The 22,512-nt window shown below is 46.4% G+C and overlaps 9 protein-coding genes across 10 annotated transcripts in view; 4 read left to right on the forward strand and 5 right to left on the reverse strand.

The window, feature by feature from the left end:
* The first annotated feature begins 275 nt into the window (after positions 1–275).
* LOC108033617 (protein anon-37Cs) lies at positions 276–2,182 on the forward strand. Its single transcript, XM_017107980.3, has 2 exons — positions 276–399; positions 497–2,182. Exons 1-2 carry the CDS (start codon positions 392–394, stop codon positions 2,013–2,015), a joined length of 1,527 nt encoding a protein of 508 aa, XP_016963469.1. The 5' UTR covers positions 276–391; the 3' UTR covers positions 2,016–2,182.
* Positions 2,086–6,214, reverse strand: LOC108033618 (aromatic-L-amino-acid decarboxylase). 2 transcript variants are annotated; one of them, XM_017107981.3, is made up of 3 exons: positions 6,031–6,214; positions 4,966–5,051; positions 2,086–3,764 (listed from the first exon to the last, which is right to left on the reverse strand). In XM_017107981.3, exons 2-3 carry the CDS (start codon positions 5,043–5,045, stop codon positions 2,417–2,419), a joined length of 1,428 nt encoding a protein of 475 aa, XP_016963470.1. In that variant the 5' UTR covers positions 5,046–5,051; positions 6,031–6,214; the 3' UTR covers positions 2,086–2,416. The 2 variants fall into 2 exon arrangements, with proteins under 2 accessions (XP_016963470.1, XP_050741491.1); XM_050885534.1 differs by lacking the exon at positions 6,031–6,214 and adding an exon at positions 5,122–5,981.
* A 3,621-nt stretch (positions 6,215–9,835) lies between these two features.
* LOC108034285 (protein l(2)37Cc) lies at positions 9,836–11,624 on the reverse strand. Its single transcript, XM_017109145.3, has 3 exons — positions 11,510–11,624; positions 10,874–11,308; positions 9,836–10,608 (listed from the first exon to the last, which is right to left on the reverse strand). The coding sequence occupies exons 2-3, from the start codon at positions 11,303–11,305 to the stop codon at positions 10,210–10,212; spliced, it is 831 nt and encodes a 276-aa protein (XP_016964634.1). The 5' UTR covers positions 11,306–11,308; positions 11,510–11,624; the 3' UTR covers positions 9,836–10,209.
* Positions 11,625–11,792: 168 nt separating this feature from the next.
* On the reverse strand, positions 11,793–14,762 carry LOC108034191 (pre-mRNA-splicing factor ATP-dependent RNA helicase DHX16). Its single transcript, XM_017109015.3, has 4 exons — positions 14,366–14,762; positions 14,173–14,309; positions 12,550–14,119; positions 11,793–12,477 (listed from the first exon to the last, which is right to left on the reverse strand). The coding sequence occupies exons 1-4, from the start codon at positions 14,713–14,715 to the stop codon at positions 11,850–11,852; spliced, it is 2,685 nt and encodes an 894-aa protein (XP_016964504.1). The 5' UTR covers positions 14,716–14,762; the 3' UTR covers positions 11,793–11,849.
* Positions 14,763–15,077: 315 nt separating this feature from the next.
* LOC108034062 (general transcription factor 3C polypeptide 5) lies at positions 15,078–16,928 on the forward strand. Its single transcript, XM_017108816.3, has 4 exons — positions 15,078–15,233; positions 15,292–15,493; positions 15,552–15,681; positions 15,854–16,928. Exons 1-4 carry the CDS (start codon positions 15,114–15,116, stop codon positions 16,857–16,859), a joined length of 1,458 nt encoding a protein of 485 aa, XP_016964305.1. The 5' UTR covers positions 15,078–15,113; the 3' UTR covers positions 16,860–16,928.
* Positions 16,929–16,933: 5 nt separating this feature from the next.
* On the reverse strand, positions 16,934–19,038 carry LOC108034060 (asparagine--tRNA ligase, cytoplasmic). The gene is made up of 2 exons (XM_017108815.3): positions 18,872–19,038; positions 16,934–18,755 (listed from the first exon to the last, which is right to left on the reverse strand). The coding sequence occupies exons 1-2, from the start codon at positions 18,903–18,905 to the stop codon at positions 17,113–17,115; spliced, it is 1,677 nt and encodes a 558-aa protein (XP_016964304.1). The 5' UTR covers positions 18,906–19,038; the 3' UTR covers positions 16,934–17,112.
* A 384-nt stretch (positions 19,039–19,422) lies between these two features.
* Positions 19,423–20,213, forward strand: LOC108033633 (dynactin subunit 6). Its single transcript, XM_017108051.3, has 2 exons — positions 19,423–19,527; positions 19,592–20,213. Exons 1-2 carry the CDS (start codon positions 19,511–19,513, stop codon positions 20,130–20,132), a joined length of 558 nt encoding a protein of 185 aa, XP_016963540.1. The 5' UTR covers positions 19,423–19,510; the 3' UTR covers positions 20,133–20,213.
* Positions 20,125–20,643, reverse strand: LOC108033634 (probable DNA-directed RNA polymerases I and III subunit RPAC2). The gene is made up of 2 exons (XM_017108052.3): positions 20,522–20,643; positions 20,125–20,464 (listed from the first exon to the last, which is right to left on the reverse strand). The coding sequence occupies exons 1-2, from the start codon at positions 20,537–20,539 to the stop codon at positions 20,162–20,164; spliced, it is 321 nt and encodes a 106-aa protein (XP_016963541.1). The 5' UTR covers positions 20,540–20,643; the 3' UTR covers positions 20,125–20,161.
* Positions 20,644–21,025: 382 nt separating this feature from the next.
* LOC108033632 (brain tumor protein) overlaps positions 21,026–22,512 on the forward strand; it is a 40,099-nt gene continuing 38,612 nt past the window's right edge. Inside the window, exon 1 of the mRNA XM_050885575.1 lies at positions 21,026–21,471. The gene's annotated coding sequence lies outside the window, so the exon portion shown is untranslated. The remainder of the gene's footprint in view (positions 21,472–22,512) is intronic.

Here is a 22,512-nt window from a genome sequence, read left to right on the forward strand (position 1 = left end):
ACTTCCAACTAGTAAATAAAGGCCCAATAATATAAAATCGGAGTCAAAGGCCACCGCAGCCAGTGATCGGTAATTTTGCAATGAAGTTAGTCTTTGTATGCTTAGCTTAATTTGTTAAATAAATAAATAAAATCTAGTCCCTGTTTTTTTTATGATGGTTTTTAAATGATGTTTAATTTTGGCGGCTAAGTGTGGCTGCATTCCTCAACGCCTCCCGTTCAAGTATCGATACCATTGCTGGGGACCAATCGATAGGCACGCCAAGGTCAGACATCGATAACTTAGCATGCCACCTCTAGTTCTCAAAACGAAATTTTGAAAAACGACAAAATTGTAAACAAAACAAATTCAAAGCTAGATTCGGAACGCCAGCAAACCAGTGCCGCTTGCCATGCAATGGTAAGTAAAGTGCCGCTGTGGCGCTCTAGTTGATTTAATGCAGATGCACCTCGTGGAGAGCGTCACAAACTAAAACCCCTTCTTTCTTTGCCCGCAGTTATAAACTGGCCAGCAGGCGCAGCTTATACAATGCACGGGTGCTGCAGGCGGATCACCTCGGGGACCACCAAAGCCGCAGCCCGGACCTCGAGGCTGCTCGCCAGAATGCCCGGATAGTGGTTATCGGCGCTGGTCTCGCCGGACTCTCGGCTGCCCAGCATCTGCTGTCGCACGGTTTCCGGCGCACCGTGGTTCTGGAGGCCACCGATCGCTATGGCGGCAGGATAAACACCCAGCGCTTCGGCGACACCTACTGCGAACTGGGAGCCAAGTGGGTGAAGATCGATGGGTCACAGGATTCAATATACGAGCTACTGCGCAACACAGAGGGCTTGGGTAAGCAGATAAAGCAGCCAGAGCGACCCACCTATGTCCAGGTTGAGCAGGAAGGTGGTCACATCAAACCAGCCATGGTGGAGCTCATAGACACCCTGTTCCGGCAGCTCTGCTGGGGCTTCAAGCTCTCCGATCGAGTTAAATCCGGCGGTGACCTGCACGCTCTGGACAATGTTATGAACTACTTTAGGACCGAAAGCGATCGCATCATTGGTGCCTCTTTCCAAGAACCGGAGGATCAACTGGCTGCCCGCAAGATCTTTCAGTCGTTGTTTAAGGAGTTCGGCAGCATCCTGGGCTGCTGTTTGGAGTACGTTAACATCGAACACATAACCAAGTGCCCAGTGCAGCAGGATCAGCGTCCGCTATATGTGCCCACCGGGCTGGATAATGTGGTGGACGACCTCATACAGCAGCTGGACAAGGAGCAGCTGCAGACCGGGAAGCCAGTGGGACAGATTCAGTGGACACCTGCGTCGCTGAAAAGTGTGGGCTGTTTGGATGGGAGTCTGTACAGCGCTGATCACATCATTTGCACCTTACCGCTCGGCGTGCTCAAAAGCTTTGCTGGCATACTGTTCCGGCCCACGCTGCCGCTGGACAAGATGCAGGCCATACGAAACCTTGGCTTTGGTAATCCGCTAAAGATATATCTCTCGTACAAGAAGCCCATTAGCCGGTGGCTAAAGAGCAATCTGCGACCACTGGGTACCGTCCTCGACCCCGCCCTGGAACAGCAAGCAGAACGCAACTGGACGCAGCAAGTGGTGGAGATCAGCCAGTTGCCCAGCAGTCAGCATGTGTTAGAGGTGCACGTGGGTGGCGGCTACTATGAGGAGATTGAAAAGCTGCCCGACGATAAGCTGTTGGAGCAAATCACTTGTTTGCTAAGGCGCTGCATTAGCAATCACCTCGTGCCGTACCCACAGGAGTTGCTGCGCTCCAACTGGAGCACATCGGCATGCTACCTAGGCGGACGTCCATACTTCTCCACCAACAGCAGTGCCCGAGACGTCCAGCGGTTGGCCGCACCTCTGGGCGAGAAGTCGCCAAGTCTACTCTTTGCTGGGGATGCAACCTCGCTCAGAGGCTTCGGAACCATCGATGCCGCCCGCTCCAGTGGCATCCGAGAGGCCCAACGCATCATTGACTTCTATTTGAATAGCGTGCAACGCGTGTAACTACAATCGAAATTCAAAAATTGGCTCCTAAATTGTACAAAGTATCAGCATAGAAACTTGCTAGTCAAAATTTATAGTTACAATTTGATGTATTTTTAAGCAGAATACAATATGTTTTAATTAGGCGTAGAACGTTAACAATAAAAGCATTAACAACATCAACACTACGATGATAGGAGACTTAAAGACTAATGAAGCGATGGAGGCGGTAATCCTGCCATCTTTTGTTGCGATGTAAATTCCCTAAACATGTCGCAAGTGAATTCTAGTTGGAGGTCTATTCCGTTCTTAAGTTCATAAGGTTACCATGAAATACCTAACTTTTAAGATAAAATACTTGTGGTAACTTGGTCCATTTTGTATTAGAGATAAAACGCGGAACAGACTCTTGTAGCACCACATTACTTCTCCTTTTCCAGCTCATCAGCAGCGGCGCTGACCTCGTTCCAGGAGTACTCCATGTCCTCCGACCGGGTGAACCGAGAACAAAGGGCCATTCGCAGGAAGTACACATCATTGGTCTTGGCCGGAACCATGTGGATGTTGCCGCGTCCATTGATGCGCTTGAGGAGAGCTTCATTCTGCTCGTTGTTGCCCTTCAAACGGAAACAGACCAGTCCCATATTAACCTCGGCGGCCAGCTCAAATCTGGAATCCGCCACGCAGAGATCAGCGAATTGCTGAGCAAACTTGCAATGCCTACGGATGTGTGCCTGGAGGTTCTCCACACCGTAGAGCCGCAGGACAAACCAGAGCTTCAGGGCGCGGAAACGACGTCCCAGTGGGATTTGCCAGTGGCGGTAGTCCGGGGCTGATCCCTGCATATCGTGCTTTAGGTAAAGAGGATCCACATTGAAGGCGTTGACCACCCAACTGGGGTCCTTTAGCCACATGGCCGAGCAGTCGAAGTTCACCAGCATCCATTTGTGTGGGTTAAAGTTGAAGGAATCTGCTTGTTCGATGCCCTTCATCAGGTGACGGTATTCGGGACAGATAAAACCGGATCCGGCATAGGCGGCATCCACGTGGATCCACACGTTGTGCTTGTTGCCCACAAGTCCGCACTCATCCAGACGGTCGAAGGCGCAGGTGTTGGTGGTGCCCAGGGTGACAACGGCATAGAAGGGAATCAAACCCTTGGCCAGATCCTCTTGGATGGCCTTTTCCAAGGCAGCCCCACGCATCCGGAGGTTTTCCGAGGGCACCGAGCGGAGCTTTACACCACCCAGAAGGCCAGCCCTTTCCACGGAGGAGTGGGCTTGATCAGAGCAGTAGCCCACCAGTTTGGCGAGGATGGTGTTTTCATCCCACTCCGGGTGCTGCTCCTTCACTTCCTTGATCTTTTTGGCCTTGGCTCCCAGGAGGGCAACCAGTGTGGACTCACTGGCCGTTCCCTGAATGACACCGCCTCCCTTGCCACCCGAGCAGGCCAGGAATTCGACGGGCAGGTCCAGCATCTTGCCCAGCCAATCCATCATGACCACTTCCAGTTCCGTGCACGCGGGACTGGCGATCCAGGTGAATCCGATGCAGGCAATCGCACCACTCAGCATGTCGGCCACAATCGCCGGATAGGAGTTGGCCGTGGGGAAGTAGGCGTGGAACTTGGGACTGTGCCAGTGGGTCACTCCCGGCATGATGACCCGTTCGATGTCCTCCATCACATCCTGCCACTTCTCCGGCTTCTCGGGCGCCGCGTCCGGGATGAGGGGCTTCAGGTACCCGGGCTTCACTTCGGGCAGAACGCGCCTGTAAGAAGGATAATTGCATTAGCATCTCGATTCAATTTGGCCCATTCAAGAAGAGCTGCCTGCTAATTGACTGCGAAACTCAGTTACCCCACAAAGCAATCGGGCAGGGGGGGAGGAGGAGGAGCAGCATCCTCCACTTGTTGCCAGTGGCCATAAAAATCAATAGCAATATGTAGCAAAGTGCTAACGGAAAGGATGAGAGAGCGAGAGCTGATAACGATGGGATTTTATTTTCTTCTGTTTAAATTCAGAGAAAAATCTCAGGGGCTTAGAAAAAGAAGACTAAGATGAGTATATATATAATGAACGTTTTAATATAGAACTCTGAAACATCAAAAGGATGTAGGGCATCTTAAAAAACTAAACGGAAGGGATAAAGAAAGCAATAGCAGATAAGATGGAATTTTATCTCACTTCTATTCCAATTAAGAGTAAACTCTCAGGGGATGAGAACAAATAATTAGAAATTAATATATTTCTTTAAAATATGTAATATGAAACCTATAAGAGACTTAGAGCATCTTGATATAAATGTAATTTTAAGAAAACAAAAGTGAGAAAACTTTCCTATACAAATTAATTCAATCATAATATTTACTCATACTCATTAGTAAAAGTTGATTTTTAAGAACCTGTTTATAAATTAATACTTTCAGCAATCGATGCAGGTGTTCTTTGTGAAACAATGCAACAAATTGATTACATTACGGGCTCGGGTTTTCAAGGTGATGGAAACCAGACCGTTAGAATTGCCCAAGAATAGCGAAACTCCAGTCGTTGTTGCCCAAGGTGTCTGGGGCACAATTATATCTACACAAAAATCGACCTTGACACGCCAACTTTACAAAACCTTTTTAATGCCGCAATAATTAATTAGTTTTAGGCCCTCGGGCAACAACAGCAAGCTGTGAAAGTACTTGGCATTAGAGCTGAGTGGAAGGCCGCTCGAAAGCCTCTATAAATATATATAGGGTATATTCAACAAAGCAAAGGTCCGATCGGAGCGACTTTCCCATGACTAATGCTCGAACGTGTGCGAAATGTCATTCACTTGCCCGGAATCGAACAGAACGAACTTTCAAATCAAGCGCAAGGCGTGAGGTCAAGCAACAGATTCCATATAAATAAAATCTATATGTAGCGAGCGCGACAAATCGGGTTAATTTAAGCTAATTGGGAGCACTCATTCACTCGCTTACCTGTCGCGTATGTTCTCCAAATATTCGGCTATGAAGTCCACCATTGTCTTGGCGAAGTCCTTGAACTCGGGCGCCTCCATGTCGATCTTAAGAGTGGTTAAAATAAGTGGGTCAATATGGATCTTTCGCTGGTTGTGCTAAGCCCTATAGACATACCGAAACCTTCGCATCCAGTTTATCTTCCAAAGTGTTAGCTTTACCATTACCATTACTTTGTTTCGGTGGGTTAGTGTTATTAGTCGGCAACTTGCTCATTTTTAGTGCGATCAGGGTTTTATAATGGAGTCAAACAACTAGTGCTGATAGGGGGGAACAGGTGCGATTATTAGGAGGGTGCTTGTGAGGTATTTTTAGATGGTGCTTATCAGTAGAAGTTGCGATTTTTATAGCAAGTGCTTGAGCTGGGCGCAAGAAAACAATGTACTAAACTATTTATTACACTATAAATGTAAAGTAAAGTGAATATAGCTCTTCTGACTAACAACCGTCTTATTTTCAGTCTGATCAGGGTTTTATAATGGAACCAATAGATATGTAAGTGCTGATAGGAAGGGACAAATGGGGTTATTAAAAGGGACCTTATGAGCTATTTTTTGTTAGTGCTTATGATTAGCTATTACACTAAGTGGAAAAATTTAACTAAAATATTAATTATTTCAAATATTTTTAAAATGAAGGTTTTTCATCAAAACACTTTTTGCTTCGCTTGGTTGCTTCTGTCAAGCATAGACCTTTAAAGCACATATTCTTGCATTAATTATTACTGGATTATTTTTCCCAATTCACTTTTTAACAGCGTAAACAAGTTGGCATTGAGACGGCGACTTGTTGCCAGCAACTAAGCACACAAAAACTAATTTTAATAGATACACAGACATGCAGATACCAAAAGTTGGAAAAATTAGGCACTAAAGAATGCAAAGCAAGGCTAGATGCCCAGTTTAGATGTGAATAATGTGCAACGCATAAACCGCATTACGTATACGCAGCGTCAGCCCGAAATGAATCTTCCTCGTGCACTCATTATGTTGGCCAAGCACTCTAGGTGCTTAAAACCCCACTCACCGTGCACTTTAGCCAACTGCCTTTAATTATTTGCACTTGTCGCGCCTTGTTTCCGCTCCGAACTAAATCTGTGCCCAACTTGAGTTTGCCCTGCTGTTTTTAGCTGCGACAATGGGTGTCTTCTGCTTTGAATCGCTCGATGGGCTGCTGTGCGCTCGACGTTCGCCTCCTAACTGAGCGCTGCTCGCTCTTGGCCAAGGCTTTTAAAGCCCGGCCAGCAGCGCTGCCAGCTCCGCAGGACCGGTTCAACCTCGATCCGAAATCCGCTGCCGCTGAACTCCGCAGGCGGGTTGCAAAATACATTCTGCACTGGATTTGCGCACGTTCTAAAGGTGGTTTTGGCTGATTTTTACGGAACACGCATTTGTGCGTGACTCAGTCAACTGGACAGTACTTGTTACCGGAACAGGTGCTCTGTACTGTATAAAATCACATGAACTTAGGAACTCGATCTACATCGGTTTATAAATAAAAAATAAATAAAAAGTGCATAGCTTAAATACTTGCGTTAATATCACTGTTATGTATTTTTAAGCTAAAAAAATAAAGCACATTTTTAATATTTTGATTTATTTTCATTCTTGCAATAAGAATAAAATAATGTCTAATATTTATTCTTTGTTTAATATACATTATTTCCCATTAAAACAGATTGATATTTATTCCGCTCACGTGCTCCCCAAAGAAAAAGAGAGCGATCGCGGCAGGAATCCCCCTTAATGAGTCACTCAAGACAGGGTTTTTCTTGAGCCCCGAAGAAAATAAAAAACCACGCAAATAAGATAAACAAATTAAGATTCATAGAAGAGGCAAGAAATGGATTATACTGCGAATGGCACGCTTACGCGCCTCTGGGGAACCGGTTCTCCGAGCATCATATATGACGTGGTTTTGAACCGCTCATGGGCTTGTGACGTCAAATAATCCCATCCTCACTCACGTTCCCGTTGAGCTAGGGGAAGTGGGCTAGGCTGAGCCTTTTGAATGGTGAATAGGAATTACACTGGGAAAAAATTTGGAATGCATGTATTTTGAATTATTTAAAAATGTACGAAGCAAAATTAAATTCAAGATGAAATAAATAAATATTATTAAATATATTGTAAAAACCGCGTTGAAACCCAGTTAAATCAACATCAAACTTAAATATTTTTTTTACTCAATCTTTCGTTTTAAAAATGAAAAGCAAGTTCAGCTCGTAAATGATTTTGCATCATTAAGTTAATTATAGAATTTACACAGGGAAAAAAAATGTAAGCTAGATTTGTTTTATTAAATTAAATTAAAATTAATTAAATTTAAAATACATTATATGTGTTCACCGTTCAAATCACACTCGTATCCCAAAATAAATAAAATATAAATTTGTATAATTTTATATAATTAAATGTTATTATTATAACATAGATTTTTCTCCGTGTGTGGTTGCTGAGGGTCCTGCGGGCGTGCCAACTGTTGCTGAGTGCGTCGGAAGTGTGTGTGCCTGACATTTCAACGAAGCCACTTTGGCAAATCACTTGACTGAATCAACAGATTTATATGCCATGCCAACGGCTCTGCTTTCGATGTTAATGCGTTGGGTGCACCACCCAGCCACCCAACCACCCAGCCACCAGCCTCCCGGAACTCCCAGCCACCCACATGGTGATTCCTTACGGGTGGCTGGGGCTCGGGTCGATTGGGGCGAGGAATACTACAATTTGATTTATGGCCGACTTGAGTTGCGAATAAAGAGTAGACCGTGCCGTTTATGGGGGTCGAATGGCGCCTTCGAGAGGGGGATTGCATAACCAAGCAGAAGAGGTGAAGACGGAGATAAGCTGTGGAATATTTTGTCGGCATCATTCTGCAGAACTTAGAAGGGCAGTACTTAATGGTGACCGATAAGACTATTAGTAAAAAAGTTATTAATCAACTTCTTATTTTTGTAAGTCTCAGGCGATTTTACAAACGTTACGTAACTTTTGTCAAAAATACTAAAATTAATTAATAGATGTTTGCCAATTGAAAAGTAAATCAAAAGAAATTTTGTCCACAATGAGTCTAAAAATCACAACAAATTTAAAAACTAATAATAAAAATCGATGTAGTTTTAGGAAGCTAATTTCATGGGAAAAGCAAATAAGACTATCAGATACCCCATACTCAAGTAAAGTAAGTTTGATGGAGATCTGCAAGCAGGAAAATGGCCTTAATATTTAATAGCCAGCAATTAAATAGATACAAACATAGGTATAAGTAACAAAAGAAAATCGCATTTACACTTTTTTAAAAGTTTCTGGGCTTCTGTGAGCGCTGGTATTAACAAAACTAATAAATTCCTATGGAAAGTGTATTCTAGAATCAAAACTGTGAATCAGTAAATCTATAATATGTTTATTCCTTTAATTATCACGTAAGGATCTCCCCTGATCAGGTAGCATTCTTCCCAACAAATACAATATATGGTATTTCAACTTCCTTTCCAGCTATGATATGGTGATTGACATTCCATTAAAATCAAATTTCTAAGTACCTGCTAGGAGACTTAAGTGATATTCTTATTCTGGTCTTATCCGTGGCCTACGCATAGGTCGGTTCTATCTGAGCAGGAGAGTTATCTCTTGACTTCCGCACAGGAAGCCTTTGTGCAGCCTGATAAACATAACAGACTATTACATTTGGTCAGGCCCACTTACTTTGTAGGAATTCAATTACAGCCCTTAAATCCAGTTTTGTTTTTAATTCTTGCAATTGGTTTGGAAAAAAAGCGGGGAAAGTGTAAAAGTGAAAATGTATGTATAAATGTGGTGATGCAAGCCTCCCGCCTTAAAACATATGTACATTATACATATAGTAAATGTATAGACAGTTTTTTGATTTAAAAACCACTTAAGCAAAATTCGGAGATTTTGTAAAATATATGGTAACGTCTTCACAATAAAACCACCTATTTATTCAAAATTCTGCGAAGCTAGAGTTGTTATTTTGTCACAGTTCAACATGGAAAAAGCAACAGCAAATTGAACTTCAAAATCTGTCATCAATAAATTGTTTATAACAAGGCACCGTCATTTCATCTTTCCATTGGTCTTTCCATCTGTCCGTATGGACGTTGAGGCCTCGGAACATATAAATTCCCAATTCATATATGAATTGTTGGTGTCATCTAAGAATTTTTAAATCATTTCAACGATGATTTGTTAAATACAGGATAGGCGATATCATCGATGAATAGTTGACAGCCTAGGATCTGTCATCAATGAATTGTTGATGATAGCAGCGCAGGCACTATCATTATCATTGTTGACAATCCTTTCCGTATATTTTTTTTTGGCTATAAAAAATCTCTGGCGAAGCGGTGCTATTATTTTCTTCTTAATATGATCGGGACTACTTCCTAAGTCAAACTAGCAATGTCCCTGTGACAGATTGGTTGTTGTCATCACACCAATTTAGCGAGCAGTGTGAAATAATCGTTAAACCTTAAGCACATACTATTAGTGGGTAGAGGCAAGCTTTTCGAACCTAATAGACGGCATGGCTAGATCCACTCAGCTAGTGATACTGATTAAGAATATAAGTATTTTTTAGAGACGGAAAAACTTCCCTTCATGTGATAGAGAGAATAGTAAAATGTATTTTATTTCACATTTCATATATAGACCTTGTTTTTGTTCCGAGAATTAGAATTAGAATGTTACTGGTTTAGTCAAAGCTGCACAATTTAGGTCGCAGCCGCTGTCGTAGGTTTTCTAATTGCTAAGACACATACTTGTAACAGCCATTACAAAATGGTTAAACCGTATTGAAAAAGCAACTCAAGTAGGGTTTATTATTTATTGTTTTTTCGTAATGAAATTTTCTTGTGGTCTGTGTTTCTTTTATACACTGGAGTTGTCTTAGCCAGATGCAGATCTTAAGGACCCAATTTAGCAGCACGCGCACTAAAACGACCCAAACGGAAACAACAAAAGTTGAGCCGCTTTTGGAGCGCGCACTGCGACCGGACTTTGAACCCGATCGGGAAGAAAATGGAAAAACCGATTACATGAGACAAATTTTGGTTGTTTCGCTTAATATTCTCCAGTCAGTCGGGCGAACGCATTAGAGTAGTGCATATTTCAGCAGAAACAAAATCGAAAAGTACTTAGTAAATGCTATAGGTAGTTACAACTTAACGGAACTAGATGCATCCAGCTACTGCGCGATGGTGGATGGCAGATTGAGCAGCGTGCTCTGTCCGCTGGGCAAGTAGGCGACTCCGCGCGACCTGGATAGCTGGTAGGCGATGTCCTCGGCGGCCTCGATACGTCGCAGCTCCACCAGACCGTCGCCGGCCTCGCCGAACGACTTGGCCAGCAGGCCGGCGGCTTCGGCGTCACCCTCCGCGGAAATGATGGAGGCCAGCTTTTGCTGCTCGGCCTTCTCCACGACGAAGCGGGCCTTCTCAGCCTCCTGCTGGGCCACCTGCTTCATCTCAACGGCCAGCGTGAACTCCCGACCAAAGGTCAAGTGTGTGAGCGAGATGTCGTCCAGAATGAAGCCGAACTGCTTGGCACGGACGGTCAACTCCTGGGAAACGCGCTGCGAAACCATCTGCAAGGGGGACCACATATTTAATAGGGGTTAAACAAGTTTATACAGTACGGTTATCTTTGAAATCTAATTTTGACAGACTGATACTGAAAATATTATAAAATATCAAGGATTTAATCCGACTATGTTCCCCTTTTAAAAAGTTCTCACTAACAAAATAATGAAGAAAGCAGTGGCAGCTGTACATATTGCAGAACCCATTCCCCAGTTCTAAGATCCCTAATTTCAGCCAATAAATGAAGAAATCCCCCTTGCTGCTACCCACCTCACGCTGGGTGATCAGTTCGCCGGCATCGAATTGAGCGACCACAGCCTTCAGCACCTCAGGAGCGATGGAGGGCAGGACACGCTCATCGTAGTCCTGGCCGAGGATCGTGTAGATCTTGGGCAGCTGGTCGGGAATGGGGCGGTAAAGGATGCGGAGCGTGATGTTGACATTCTGCAGATCCTTGCTGCCGGTGATGACGGGAACGTTGCGGGGCTGCGAACGGATGTCGAAGATGATGGGCCGCTGCACCCAGGGGATGAAGAAGTGGGTGCCCTCGCCCACCACGTTCTCCTTGATGCCGGTGAAGCGATCGAAGATGACCGCCCGGTGGCCTCCCTCCACATTATATAACGCCGAGTTGACAACGCCGCCCAAGACGGCCACTCCAAGGCCCATTTGGCCGATGCGATTGAAGAACTGAGCAGCCATTATCTACGGAAAGAACAAAACGTAAGGTATTTAGTCACTGTCCTACAACTATGTATGTAAATAAAAAGCCGACTGGACTTGGAAATTTCATCAGCTTTTTAGGTTAGATCGTCATGACCAGGGCACAACGTGCTGTTTATGTGTTTTTATAACCAGTTCAGTGGGTCTTCCAATGCAGAAAGGTTGGGCCTCCTGCAAACTTACTTGTTAAAGCTTTTTGGTTTCAATTAAATTGAATTATTGTGCAATTTTGCCCTTTGAAATACAAAACACGAAAATCCAACCGCACGGCAACTGTTATCGATAAAACAGAGTTGACAGGGCGCCAGCACTTATCGATGACTTCGTTATGTAGTAGATATGGCTCTCGACGTGACACATAGATGGCGCCACCGAACCATCTTAAGGATTATCGATAAATGTTTCATCTAAGCGGAAATATTAAAAAACCAATTATAATTTTTGCTTTGTAAAATATCAAAAACCATTCTTAAAATTGGGAACAAAATAAGTTGTTTTTAATTTGAAACTAGTAACCCCCCATTTAATGCGCCATTTCAGCCCGCCCGGCGACCTTTGGCATCTTCTTATTCGTTGAATCCTCCAGCTCCTTGGCCTTATAATAGTGCGGAGCCACCTCCAGCAGCCACTTGCTCTCGATCTCGATGACCTGACGCATGTACTCCTTGGAGGTGAACACCAGCTCGTGGTAGAGCACCCACCGAGGCAGCTCCTCGAAGAGCGAAGAATTCGGATGTATCATCACCGTTTGATTGTGCTTGATCGTCTTGTAGTGACCTCCCTTGGAGAGACGCGCCACATGGTAGAAATACCCGGCGGTGGCTGCCTTGCGAACATTTACAGTCTCTGGCAGGCAGCTGACCATGTCGATCTCCACACGCTGCATGAGCCCCACCAGCTGTTCCCGCACATCTCGAGCCCGCTTCATGGACCTGTACTGGATGAAGTTCTCGTAGCACCACTGCGTGCTGTAATCCGTCTCCGCCCACTGGTTGTACACCTGCAGCAGGCTCAGGTGATCGCCGTGCATGTGATTGAAGTTCTTGCGCGCAGTGTCTGCGTGAATGATTTTGTCCTTGGGTCTGTAGAAGATGGCGCTGTTCACGGAGAGCATGGCCGCAATGGTCACCATTTCCTCGGAGCATTTGTATCTTAAAAGGGTAAAAGATGGGAGTAAGATGGGATATTCAAAAAGTTACCCATGCGTATTTAAAATTACTTACTTTTCACTTGCCAGCAGCATCTTGCCCATCATGGGATCCACTGGAAACTCGGCCATTCGTCTGCCCAGCTTGGTCAGCTCTCCATGATGATTCAGAGCACCCAGGGCGTACAGCTGCTCCAAAGCCAGCACCAGCGTCTCGTGCGGCGGAGGGTCCAGGAAGTCAAAGTGTATTAGATCGTTGATACCCAGGGCCTTAAGCATCAGCACCGCGTTGCCCAAATTAATGCGCTGTATCTCCGGAACTGTGTTATCCTCCAGTTCGTGCTTGTACGCCCATGCCGTGTATAAGCGGAAGCACTTTCCAGGTGCAGTGCGTCCCGCTCGGCCCGCTCGCTGATTTGCGGAGGCCTTCGAAATGGGCACTACCATCAGCGATTCCATGCCGGTACGGGAATTGAAATTATTCTGCTTGGCGAAACCAGGATCAATCACATATATGATATTATCGATGGTCAGCGAGGTCTCCGCGATATTCGTGGCCAGGATAACTTTCCGGGCGTTCGGCGGAGTTGGCTCAAAGATTTTGGCCTGCATATCACTCGGAAGATTGGCATAGACGGGAATGACGATCAGCTCGCGTATTTTGGAGCCCAGTCGCTTAACGCGATCCTGCAAAACCTCCTGGCAAGTTTCGATCTCATCCTGGCCCGTGAGAAACACTAAAATATCGCCCAACGGCTGGGTGGCATGAATCTGCAGAACTGAAACGCAGCACGCATCGATGTAGTCTGCCTCCGGGGCCTTGGTGTAGAAGATGTCCACTGGATAGCGGCGACCGGGTATCCGAAAGATGGGGGCATCATCGAAGAAAGCGGAGAACTTATCCGCATCTAGAGTGGCACTGGAAATAAGCAGCTTCAGCTCGGGCCTAAATCGCGCAATATCCTTGACCAGGCCGAACAAGATGTCCGTGTGCAGTGTGCGCTCGTGAGCCTCGTCGATGATCATGACACTGTAGGAGGCCAGATCCGGTTCCGAGAGGAACTCTCGATGCAGTGTACCATCAGTCATGTACTTGAGAATGGTGCGATCTGAGGTGCAGTCCTCGAAACGGATGCTGTAGCCCACCTCGTTGCCCAGCTTCACGCCCATTTCCTCGGCCACACGCGCTGCCACCGACATGGCGGCAACTCGACGCGGTTGTGTGCACCCAATCATCTTCTTGTCCTTGGTGAAGCCGGCCTCGACCAGATACTGCGGCACCTGGGTTGTTTTTCCCGATCCCGTTTCGCCTTCGATGATGAGCACCTGGTGCTCCTTCACAGCAGCTATTAGATCGTCCTTAAAGGGATATACGGGCAGCGATCGTCTGGTCTCTTCCAACGTCAAACGTTTACGCTCCTTCTCCGTGAGTTCCGGCTGCCGGCTTGAGGATTTTTCGCGACTTCCGTCCAGCGTGAGAGCTTGGATGAAGTCAATCTGGTCGTCGAGGAGCAACTCGTACTCCTCCTCCGCCTTTACATCCTTGGCACCGAACTGGAAACGCGCCGAGGCCAACTGCTCCGCCTCCCATTTCTTCTGCTCTGAGTTGGGTTGCTTCTCGAAGTCATCCACCTCAACATACTCGGCTTAAGAATAGGATGTGATTACAATTTATCAATATAGGTCTTAGCTCACTTACACCGCTCGCCCTTCTTCAAGTCCTGTGGCATATGATAACGCTGAATGCGCTCCAGTTCCCTCGCCTTTTCATGCTCCTTGGCAATGTTCAACAGTTGCTTCTTGTACTGGCGCTCCTCCTTCTCCCGTTTGGTTAGCCTTAAAGAAATCCAGGGTTAGTGCGTTAAAGATAGTTGATAGAGCAATGGGCCTACACGCTCTCATCGAAGAGGTATTCATCGTCCAGGATGTCGGCCTCCAGTTCGGCCACCTTGTCGTCCTTGCGCTTCTCCAAGTACTGGCGACGCGACTGGATGCGCAGGTGGGGCACGATCTTGTCCCGATCCTCGTGCTCCAGCTTCAGCCGCTTGGCGGCCTCATCGATGGCCTTGCGTCCGCCGGTGGACTCCACCACCTTGCGCGTGCGGTCATCGTCGCGCTGCTTGAGCCTGCTGGCGAACGCATCGCGCTCCTGCAGATCCTTCAGGCGCGACTCCTCCTCGCTGTCCGGCTCCTCGGCGCTGCTGCTGCTGCTGGCCGTGCGCTTCCTGTTTTTACCCGACATTTTCCAAAGTTTCAGCAATAAATAAACAAATGAAGCCGGCTCCGATAGGTAATTCGATAACAAGCAGTGCTGCCAGGCCTAGCGGAAAATCTAGCTATTTTGTAGTTATCAAAACCATACAAATACATTACAAATTAAGGTAAATTTTTGAATACACAACCACACTTAGCTCTTTGACAATTTTATTTTTATTTTTTGCCCTAATTTTTTTATAAATCTAAATTATTTTGGCGGACACACATGTATATATATATAATTGTTATTGAAAATATAATCCACCTATTTTTACCCGTTTGATAGCTACTTTTACCCGTTTCAACGCCTTCAGCTAGAACTAGCTGCCATCACCGTTCGCCTGACAGCTGATTTCAGTCCACAACTCACCTCAATTTCGGACCATGTCGCGCCAGTTGAGTTTTAATCCGCGCAAGGAATACGAGTTGATCGAGTATCCCGGCAGGGTGGTGAACCCTGATCGGATGATAGCCACTCTGGGCGGCATCATCAATGTGTCCAAGGTTGGTATAGCCATGTTGGTTTGGCCTGCTTTGCTGACCACCTGTACCCACTCTCCAGGTGCTTGGCGATGAAGTAAAGCGCCTGGCACTGCACTTCCACCCGGAGAATCCCTACAACAAACCCACTTTTGGGGATTGCACGGATAAAACCGGTGTCCTGCTCTCCATAACCGTGAGGCGCCACAAAAAGGACAAGCAGCGGCCTCCGGAATACTTTGTCCGCGTTTTGGGCCACTGCAGCAGGAGTTTCACCTTCGAGAGTGAGTTTAGTTTGGGATTTACGAAAGGATACCTATGCTAATGTATCTCCAACTTCAGCGCTGTGTGATTTTCAATACCTCCCTCTTTGGGCGACTCCCAGGAGTGACAATGCAAATGCTGCCCAGGAGCTCACCTACGCTTTGGATCAGCTAAAGCCGAAGGACACCTCCGATTTGGACTTCTTCAAGTGAGTAATTTCTAATAAAACAGCTTATCCTCAAATTAAAGCTTACAAAAAGCTATTCCAACTCCGGTTGTGAGTCTTAGTCTTCTTGATCTACTTTTGTATAGATTCTATAAACTATTATTAAGGGAAGTATAATCCCACTTTATTTAACCCTCGTCGTACTTTCTCACAGACGACGTCATAACCAGGTGTTTGCCCTGCCCGAACTGTTCACCCACGTGGACGTGGTCTACTCGGGCACCTACCGCATCGATGGCTCGGAGGACGGACAACACGAGGTGCTGGGCGTGCAGTCCAAGTCCACCTACGACAACCAGGGCGTGGTCTCGTTCAACATGGTAGACAGCTTCCCCACCCAGGCGGACTCCCAAAACCTCAAGCGCCTCAAGGTGAAGTACGTTTCCGACGAGCAGTTGGCCCTGGTCAAGAAGCTGTTCGATGACTGCCCAATCTGGACCAGGATTGCCCTGCAGTACGAATCCGGGTTGACCAACGACAAACTTAAGTGCATCACACCTTCGCTGGCGTTCTACTTCAGCAACGGTCCGTGGCGGACTCTGTATGTGCGCTTTGGCTACGATCCTCGCAAGGATTTCAACAGTCGCTACTACCAGACCTTCGACTTTCGGCTGCGATTCAGCACAGGCCTCTCGGAATTCGTGTATGCCAAGAAGTTCGTGAAGCAGCGAAGGGCTGCGAATGTGCCCTTCGCCCCCATCGAAGATCGCGTCTCCGACCTGGTCCAGGACATTGACTATCCCTACCTCGATGAGCACAAACTGCCACGCTCTCGGCAGTGCATGCTGCGCTACTGCGACGTCCGAATGCCGAAGATCCAGGAAATGCTGGAGAAGATTCCCACACCGCTTACCGGAGCCGTGTGTAATGAGCGGACTGGGTGGCTGCCACCGGGATTCGATGCTCAGGTGCGGCAGATTGTCTGTGCCAGCATTAGCGAACTCCTGCGCAATCATTACCGCAAGGAGAACCTCACAGCCGAGGTGGAGGCGGTTACCCAAGCCGACGAAGAGGAGGAAGACGAGCCCGAGGACGAGGAAACGCAGGAGGAGGAGACGCAGGAGGAGGATATGGAGCTGGACGAGTCGCAGGCCATGAACAACACGGAGCAATTCGTAGACAACGACATCGAGCAGCTCTTTGATAACATCACAAGCTGAGTCGACCACAGACTGAAATGAGTGTAGCATAAGATTGTGAATAAACTTAACATTTAAGAAAAGAAAACTTGTCGTTCGATGTATTAGTTCATTTTAATTCATTTCAATGAAGCGCAGGCGCGGCCTTTATTCTTGGATAGTTGTTATACAGAGTAGTATAATAAATTTTATTCTGAATAGCTGAAGCTAAAATTATGCAAATTATCCAACTGTTGTAAATGCTGGCTGAATGGAGGAGCTCCTCTTCCACTGCTTAGGGCTTGCATCTGTCGAGGAATCGAGGGTACAGGCAGACCTCCCGAATGTGGTAGCGGTTGAGCAGCCAGCAGAGGAAGCGCTCCAGTCCCAAACCATAGCCGCCGTGGGGCAAAGTTCCGTAGATGCGCTGGTCAGTGTACCAGTAGTAGGGCTTAGGGTCGATGCCTTCGCGGGCGTAGCCCTTGAGCAACTCCTCGCTGTCGTAGATCCTCATCGATCCACCCACAATCTCGCCCACGTTTGGAAGCAGCACGTCCACGCTTTCGGTCAAACGCTGGTCCTCCTTGCAGCGCTGCATGTAGAAGGACTTGATCTCCGCCGGGAAACGGCACAGCATAATGGGTTCATTGATGGTGTCGGTCATCTTGCGCTCCGGAGCCTCGGGAATGTCCTCGCCGAACTCGTAGAAGGTGCCATCGTCCTTGGTCACGTTGTTCTCCTTCAGCCAGTTGATGGCATCTTCGTAGTTCATGCGACGGAATGGCTTCTGTGGCGGCTTGAAGTCGGGGTTAAGCTCCTTGACCAAGTAGCCCCACGGGGATTTCAGAACGCGGTCCACCACATCGCAGACCAGATCCTCCAGACGGTCCAGCAGATCATCGAACGTGATGAAGGGACACTCGGCTTCGACGTGTGAGTATTCAGCCAAATGCCGGCGGGTGCGACTCTGCTCCGCGCGGTAGCTCTGGGAAATTGTGAAGACATCGCCCAAGGCTGGCAGGCAGGTCTCCAGATACAGCTGCGAGCTCTGGGTGAGGTAGGCCTCCTCGCCGAAGTACTGCAGCTTGAAAAGAGTGGAGCCTCCTTCCACCTGGGTTTGCACCAGAGTCGGGGGCGTCACCTCGTTGTAGCCCCGCGCCTCGTAGTGGGCACGGAATGCTTGCGTCACCACCGATCGCATCTTGAGCACCTTTGAGGTGTTCTCGCCACGGATCATGATGTGCCGGTTGTCCAGCTGCACATCGGGCTGGGCTTCCTCGTTGAGAATGGCATCGGCACCGCCGGGCGGAGCCAGACCAATCAGTTCCCAGTAGTCCACGTTGAGTTCATGGCCGCCAGGAGCGGTCTTGCCTTCTGGCACCAACTTGAGTGTGCCGAACAGCACCACAGAGCTCTCCGTGCTCAGGGTGAGGGCATCGTAGGTCTGGCAGAGCTGATCGTTGAGCACACACTGCAGGAAACCGGTGCCGTCGCGCAGGGTGATGAAGATCAGGGACTTGCCCTGACGCCGCAGGCGATGCACCCAGCCGTAGATCTTGACACGCGAATCCCGGTTGGCAGTGCCCTCGAGGATGCGAATTTTGCGGGCCACCGGCAGGCTGGGGTCCTCCGAGATCTTGACCTTGCGCGCCTCCTCCAGATTCTGCTGGCGCTTCTCCGCGTCGTCCGCCTCGCGTTGCTGCTTCTCGGCGTTCTTGTGCGACTCCCGGACGAACAGCTTCTGGATCTTCTTCAGCTGCGACTTGGCAGCCACTTCAAAGGGCTCCGCTGCATTGGGATCCTTGCTGTCCACGTAGATGGTGGGGAAGGGCTCCTTGCCGGCGTGACGCATCGCCTGCAGGATGGTCTTGAAGGGCTTTGACTCACTGCCATCGCCCGACTCATCGCTGCCCTTCTTTTCCGACGTGAAGATAGCACCTGCACATGGTCGTACATATATGTAAATATTGCACATTATAGATCGATACTTTCGGCCGACTGGCAACGTGGACGACTCGTTGTCCTCTTGTTTCACTGACAAGCGACATTCTTACCCAAGCTTAACTCAGCCAACTGGTCGGCGGGCATCTTGATTGATTTGTGACTAAGATTTTACTGAGAACTGGCCTTAAATCCCTTAAATATTCACAAAATTGCATCAGCTTCCACTCGCCGAACGATACTCTACGCCGGATACTCGATAGACCGATTGGCAGCCAGTGTTGCAAGACACCGATTGCCAGCTAAAGCTATAAATAGCTATGCTTTCAACCTTGCGCGCTAATTTTGAACAGCCTAAGACTAACGAAACAGATATTTAAAAAAACCCTAAGTCATAATCAACTCTTTGGTTTTTATAAAACTAATAATACCAATTAGGGATAATAACAACCGTTTATCAAATTAAGAGACTAATTACCATTTTCTCCAACATTTTGTTGATAAGGAGAAGAATAAATAATGAAATCATCAGATTACTTGGGAGAAGTAATTTATACAGAATTTCGGTTATTACTTTTAACCTTTTAAAGATTTTTTAATCTTGATTTTTTCCTGTGCCTAAACAATAGTTAGCTTTATCTATAAAATATTGTCAAAGCCAGAGTATTTCCTACCTATCGATAATTATAGCTGGTATTATTTAGCACATTTTACCTGGGGAAGAAAACGTAAACAATTTGGAAAATAGCAAAATGGCCCCGGAGAACAGGTGATTTGCGCTATAGGGAAACCTAAAAAAAGGAAACTACTTAAGGTCAAACCTCTCCCAACAGGATCAAAATCCTTCCCAAGGCCGTGGTCTGCGAGGAGAGCAACCTGCGCGGTGACATCACCTTCTCGTCGGGCTGTGTGGTTCATCCGAGTGCCACCGTCATCGCCGACGCTGGACCCGTGATAATCGGGGAAAACTGCATCATCGAGGAGTATGCGACCATAGCCCACCGCTTGGAACCGGGGGCAGTGTGGGATGTCAACAACATCCTGAGCATTGGCACCCACAATGTTTTCGAAGTGGGTTGCCAAGTGGAGGCCTCCCGGATCGGCGACAAGAACGTGTTCGAAAGCAAGTGCTTTGTGGGCCGTGGAGTCACCGTTTCCAGTGGCTGTGTGGTGGGGGCCGGAATTAAGATCCACACCAGTCAACTGCTGCCGGAGAACACCATTGTCTATGGCGAGCAGGGACTGCAGCGCGAGGCCATCGATAAACAGGGATCGCAGACGCTGCAAATAGACTTTTTGCGCAAGGTCCTGCCCAACTACCATCACCTCCGCAAGCCCAACTACGATCCCAAAAAGGCGCGCAGCGTTGTCTAGTTAGTAGTAGTCTATATTATTATCAACCCTCATGTATTCTCCACCTTCACGGCATTAAACTTGGACATCTCGCTTTCGAAAGTGACGATTGTGTGATCGCACAGTCCCTCCAGATCCTCCAGCCCCCGTTTGAGTATGTCGACGGCCCTGTCTCGATGGGATTGGATGCGGAAGTGCAGCTTCTGCTCGGTGGGATGGGGAATGGTGTAGCCACAGAAATCGACCTCCGGGTAGCGGGCTATAATGGTTTTCAGCGCATTTCCCAGCGTGTGGCCCTCGTTGGAGAACACAAACGTCCGCGATCCCTCGCCGTTCTTCTCATCGCCAGCCAGCTGGTGAATTATTAATTGTTAGTATATATTCACATTGAATAGTCTTCTTGTAAGAACCTCTGCTATCGCTCCCATTTTAAATAACGAAATTAATGATCTGCTCGTTTGTTTACAAAAAACGTGCAAGGCACATGCCGTTGCAATCGATGTTCAGCCTATCGATTGTTTGCCTAAAATAGCTAAAAATAGCTATTATTGAAAAACATAAAATTAGCTGATAGCTATAAATAGCCAAAAATGTTTATTTAAGTAGAAATTAAATTTGAAATATATTTATAAACTAATATTTTAATAAAAAAAAGGAAAAACTAAGTTTTGTTGATACTTGATAATCGTTTAATTTCATATAACAGTAATTCGCCTTTGTCTTTAATATTTGTTATTCCTTCCCCCTTTATTTTAATAAGGAAACTATTTTAAAAATGTATATATATTTCAAATAAACCAATAAAAATCATTTATTCTTTGTGACCTTTCTTAATAAGCTTAAATTATTCTAAGCACGGCGAAAACTATCGATGTCTCGTCGAGCTATCGATGACGCCGCGATGGTTCCCCCAGCCCTAGTTCTTGACGCGTTCTGACACGGACGCGGTTTTTGACTCACAGCATTGAATTGTGTGTGTTGTTTGCTAACTCGCCCCGTTCTGTGGCCAATTTTATTGGGGGCCAGCTGCGAAATCAGTTTTGTGCGGTGTGGGCCAAAAAGCTGAGAAAAGTGTCGCAAACAGCCGCATTAGCATAATTGCATGCCGCCTTTTGCATGAGTGTGTGTGCGCTGGTTTGTTTGAAAGCATCAGCAGAAAAGGCGGCAAAAAAGAGTGCCGCAAAGAGGAGGGAAGAAAACAAAAACAAAAAAACTGCAACGGCAAACATAATTATTTTCGCAATGCAGTCGACGTGAAGTTGCTCCAAAAACACCGACACTCGGCCGAAAAACGCATACAACGAAGAGAGGGCACTTCACATTTCAAGCTTTTTTGCATCAGGAATAAACTGCAATACAGGTTTGTTTCCATGTGCTTATTAATAACACCTATAAGTAACCTTTGTCGAAGAGCGCCGAAATGTCATTTCAATTTTGTTATTAACCACGCCCCCTTGAGTCCCGAAAATTATGCAAATTCATGCAGCGCTTTTGCACACTCACACGCACACAGGCGCAAAAAAGGCAGCTGCCTCCGCCGCTGCGCAGTCGACGTCGCTGCCCGCTGAGGCGGAAGTGATGGCTAAAAAATACCAGTTCAGAGGCTTAGCTTTAGCATTATCGTTACTTCGCCAGCTGTTCACTTTTTGTTGTAGGTATGGCCGATACACTAAACTATGGTACATTTGGCAATTGCTGAAAACCCTAATTGGCACACTGTAGTTGCATTGGCAGTCGAAAAAAATCATTGCAGAGCTCTTAATTCCATTAAAACTGGCAATTTTTAACAGAATATATTATAAAATAATAATATTTTGTTATCAATAATGAGCTTAAATTTCGATTTGTCACAAAATAAACAGAAATTCCATTAAAATGTATTCCAATGAAAATCAACAATTATTTGCTCAGCTTTTTGTTGAAACTCGAATAAAGAAACGCGAGATTATAAGTGAAAAAATTACAGTAAATAAAAAAAATTCTTTTATAAATTTGGAACCATATTTCAGCAGAACAATTGCTTTCGAAACAACTTCAGAGCCTAAAAACATATTTGATTTTATGTACATACATACGCAAGTTATAGGAACGACTCAAGTTAAAAGATTTTTATAGTATAACTTATTCGAACCTTTTATTTATTTAGGATTTTTTTTTGTATATTCCTTAAATAGTGGATAACTTTTTTCTGTCGCACCTTTGCCGTTGCTGTTAGCCAATGAGCACTGTAATTTGTTACCACTGGTTGCTATGCTCCCTCTCCTGCCCCTCTCCTTCTTTTTCGGCATCCTGCTGGCTCCTTTGCGCTCATTTGTTTGGTGGTTGCTCGCACGTACACATTTGTTTTTGGCTTTTGGTGGTGACTAATGCGGCAGCATGTTCCGTTATCTCATGCGTTCCC

The sequence above is a fragment of the Drosophila biarmipes genome, chromosome 2L (assembly GCF_025231255.1).
Source record: "Drosophila biarmipes strain raj3 chromosome 2L, RU_DBia_V1.1, whole genome shotgun sequence".
NCBI classification, from domain to species: domain Eukaryota; kingdom Metazoa; phylum Arthropoda; class Insecta; order Diptera; family Drosophilidae; genus Drosophila; species Drosophila biarmipes.